Below are 4,187 nucleotides of genomic sequence, written 5' to 3'. Positions count from 1 at the left end.
CTAAATTAAATTCCGAATTTAGTACATCTCTGTATTGCCTCTCGGTTGCAGCTGGAAACCCTTCTTTTTGTACCCACTCCATGTATAAACGATGCATTTTGGCAATAGTGAGCCCATCCTCTAGATACATTTTATTGGTTCTAGCTCTGCAATAATGTGATGGTACCCTAGGAAAGAGGTTGATGTGTTCCCGCACCCCTTTCTTCACGTGTTCTGATATCGAAGGACGGTTGTTGTGATTTCCTCTTTTATCTGGTGTAACAGTTCCCATCAGTGATGAATCAATTTTTTTTAACGCTGTCATCACCCACACATCCGTTATTGATAGAGTATCTAAAAACATTTTTTACATACTTCTATGCAATTTGAATCTAATGGTAATGTAACACAAACTAGATTTTCTTCTGGATGGGACATCATTTAGTTTGTTTGAAATCCGTTTTTTTTAATTCTCTTAACCTTCGTAATACCATGGTAAAAAACTTTCATTAGATACCAAGCGGGGTACAAATATACCCCACCCCTTTTTTGTATCAGGAGCTCTAAACATTTATTGTTTAAATAAAGGGCAGACAAAAAAGTACATGTTTGATTAATTTTTAACTATAAATTTATTTATTGCATGAATTACAAATTGTTGTAATGTTAGAATGTTCGGCACATACGAATTTTGAACACTGGACGCAATGTTTTCTAGACTTTTTATCAGCATTCCTCGGACATATGTGACATCGGCCACTTTTTTTCTGATTTGGAACCTGCTCTCTATTTTCCTTATCTGTTTTCAGTTCAGGTAAAACGGTTACCATATTTTGCTTAATTTTTTCGTGCAATGAACGATCCTTATTATAGCGGCAAATAATATTATTTCTTACTAATTGATGACCTAGTTCCAATAAAAACATTCTTCTTTTATCTAAACGACCTTTTTTCCACTCTGGGTTAGCATGAATCCACAGTTTGTAAGCATTGATAGCTGCAATATCCAGCAAATGGAAGAAAATTGCCATAGGCCACCGGTTGGTCTTCCTTTGGGTGGTGTATTCTTTAGCAAGTTTGTCAGTCGTGTCTACAGCTCCTTTGGTTTTATTATAATGTAGTATTATATCAGGCTTATAATCATTATCAGCACCACTTATTTTGTCGTCTCGATGTTCAGTTGACAAAAGAACGACAGCGGAGTTTCTCTTTGGAACGTACGAGACCAGTGTTTTGTCTTTCATGAAGGCAAACATACTTGAAAAATCTTTTTTGTACCTGGCGGGAAGTAACTCGCTAGGTATATATGGCTTATTTCGCCGTAAAGTTCCACATAGTGTTAGGTTCCTCTGTAACAATTTATCTGCCAGTTCAATACTGGTAAAGAAATTGTCAGTAGTAATTCCATATCCCTGTCCTAAATGGCTTACCATATCCAAGACCACCCTCTGACCTTGACCCTTTTCTGGTTTGTTACCAATTTTTCCTAAAAAAAAACAAAATGTAAAAACACCAACAGATTTTTATAAGAAAAGTGTTACCTAGGTAAACCTGCATATTTACTGTGTAGGCAGTTTCACAGTCCGCAAGAGCCCAAATTTTGATCCCATATTTGTCGGGTTTACTCTTCATGTAAACCCTGAATGGAGCCTTTCCTCGGAATGGAACTAGCTGTTCGTCAACACATAAATGACCGTTCGGATTGAAAGATTTTTTACAATTCGATACAAATATATCGAATATATCCCGTATTGGTGCCAATTTGTCAACAGTTTTTCGTTCTTCGCGAGTTTCAAAATTATCAAATCTCAAAAAACTCATTCTTTGCTGAAATCTGTTGCGAGACAACGAAGCTGATACTATTGGACGACACAAAACTGGGTCTTGACTCCATAAAACATAAACTGGTTCCTTGTTACCATGAACAGCTCCAAAATTTATAAGAAGACCAAGAAAAGCGTCCATCTCTTCTTTTACTATTGGAACAAACGCTTTGTTTTTTTTGGAATACACAAATTCGGCTTTTCTGTTAGTTTCTCTCAAGATTATATTTATTACATCTTCAGAGAAGAATAGATCAAACGCCTCCTTTATAGATGTAAATTTCGAACTGTATTGTGTTAGACCCGATGGCAATTTTTGTATGTTATGTTTTGCCCTTTTTACTCTCGTAACGTACGGTATTTTAGCCCATTCGGAACCGTCCTTCGCTATATAACGTAAATTCTCGCCGCCCTCAGAAACAGATTCGCTTACCAGATCCACTTCATTATCACCAATGAGCAAGAGGTCATCGACTTCATCATTTTCATCCACAACATCAGTCTCTTCTATATCACTTGCAGCACCTTCCAAGGCTAAATCGTTTTCAAAGTAGTAATCAAATTCCTCTGTCTCTAATATTCGAAGCAACTCGTCATCGGTAAGTTTGTTTTCATTACGAAATTTAGGTTTTTCACTCATTTTCAGGAATATCAAATCTCACACTATTATAAATCTGACACTATTATAAAATAAAACGGTTATTTCTCTTACAATAGACGCACAAACACGCAGTGAACTGACTGCACATCGTTTCAGTAATTCGACGTACTTAGGGCGGTATTTCACGCCGGCGCAATAAAACACATGCTTTAAGTACCAAGCGGGGTATATTTGTACCCCAGCAACAAAAATTCATTATAATTACGGACTCATAGAAGGAAACTACGCGCACTTTTTTAGGTACATATATATTATCATAGATAATAGATAGGAGGCCGGAGAAATAGCAGAAAAAATTATTTGCAGACTTATAGCTCATAAGGTGCGCGTGGGGTACATTTGTACCCCGCTCGGTATTATGAAGGTTAACGCAGCTACCAACGAAAGTTGATTGTCTATTATAATCAGCCATCTTCCAAAATTTTGAAAATATATTATTCCTCTGCTCTAAATTTATCTTTGTGTTGCAATGTTTTTTTACAGCTATCTCCGCAACCTTTGCTTTAATGATTTTTGTAAAATTGTTTTACCATTTTTAGAGCAGTGCACCAGAACGTACCTTTTTTGTTCAAAACATTTTTGGTCCACAATTTGGGGTTTCTTTTTCTTTTTCTTCCAGCGATATTTTCAGTTTTATTTCCAATTAAATTAATATTAGCTTCTGCTTGACGGTCAGAATGTGTGTGTGAGGGTGTGTGTGTGTGTAGTAAGGGTTGGCATTGGATGTTATCCATTTGCCACAGACTTTTGTTATGTTCCCTGGTTTTATAATTAACGCGAACTAATTTTAAATGTCCATTTGAATGCTATTCATGAAATTGACCAGAACATCAAATATGTTTTTGTTTTGAGTCTCAAGTAATGTCGTTATGTTTACCGGTAGAGGAATTGAATTTGCTATCAAAATTTCTTGCAGTTGTTTAATGTAATGTTTGTAGCTTTGAGTATCAATAATATTGGAGCTTTATCACAATTAAAGGATGAAGAAAAGAAACGTGTTAACGTAACGCGTGTCAATTTATTAGTTGCCTTACGTACGTACATATTCTGAAATAGAGGTCGCTACTTGCTATATGGAATTTTCGATACATAACAACACCCCCACTTATCGTAAATTCAATTTTCACTCATTATGCAAACCTAAACCTGTAACAAACTTAGCATTATTAATATTACCTAAAGGTTTAGTTAAAATATCTGCCACCATTTCTTTTGTCGACAAATATTGAATATCAATTTTCTTCTCGGCAAGAACGTTCCGCAAGAAATGGTATCGTATGTCTATATGCTTTGATCTCTCATGCGAAATTGGGTTATTAGCTAATTTCTGAGCACTCTGATTATCATTATACATAGTGACACAATATAATTTACCAGTGAGATCAAAAACAATATTTCGTAAATATATGGCTTCTTTAGTTGCCTCACTAAGAGCCACATACTCGGCTTCCGTTGTGGACAATGCAACGTTTTTTTGTTTGCAACTCTTCCATGCAATAGAACCACCTGAAAGTTTAAAGACATAACCAGTATGTGACTTTCGATCCTTCTCATCAGAGCCCCAATCTGCATCTGCAAAGCCCACTAAATTTGACTCGTCTTTTGTGAATTTCATTGAATAATGCTTGGTTCCATTCAAATATCTCAATACCCTCTTTGCATTTTGCCAATGAATTTTAGTATAACAATTATTATACTGACTAAGTAAGCTAACTGCGAAAGCA

General features: G+C 35.7%; 1 protein-coding gene across 1 annotated transcript; it reads right to left on the bottom strand.

Moving 5' to 3' along the window:
• Positions 1–579: 579 nt before the first annotated feature.
• On the bottom strand, positions 580–2,791 carry LOC116182731 (piggyBac transposable element-derived protein 4-like). The gene is made up of 2 exons (XM_031503275.1): positions 1,521–2,791; positions 580–1,465 (listed from the first exon to the last, which is right to left on the bottom strand). Exons 1-2 carry the CDS (start codon positions 2,440–2,442, stop codon positions 612–614), a joined length of 1,776 nt encoding a protein of 591 aa, XP_031359135.1. The 5' UTR covers positions 2,443–2,791; the 3' UTR covers positions 580–611.
• Positions 2,792–4,187: the final 1,396 nt, after the last annotated feature.

The sequence above is a fragment of the Photinus pyralis genome, unplaced genomic scaffold, assembly GCF_008802855.1.
Source record: "Photinus pyralis isolate 1611_PpyrPB1 unplaced genomic scaffold, Ppyr1.3 Ppyr1.4_unclustered_Scaffold7253, whole genome shotgun sequence".
Classification (NCBI taxonomy): Eukaryota; Metazoa; Arthropoda; class Insecta; order Coleoptera; family Lampyridae; genus Photinus; species Photinus pyralis.
The sequence above is the reverse complement of the archived record's forward strand: the minus strand, read 5'-3'. Positions and strand labels throughout refer to the sequence as shown.

What these genes read in the sequence shown, in the direction of transcription:
- LOC116182731 (XM_031503275.1), bottom strand. Translation starts at nt 2,442, where the DNA reads ATGAGTGAAAAACCTAAATTTCGTAATGAAAACAAACTTACCGATGAC. An exon ending in AAATATGCAGGTTTACCTAG is followed by an intron (nt 1,466 to 1,520) that starts GTAACACTTTTC and finishes GTTTTTTTTTAG; the next exon opens with GAAAAATTGGTAACAAACCA.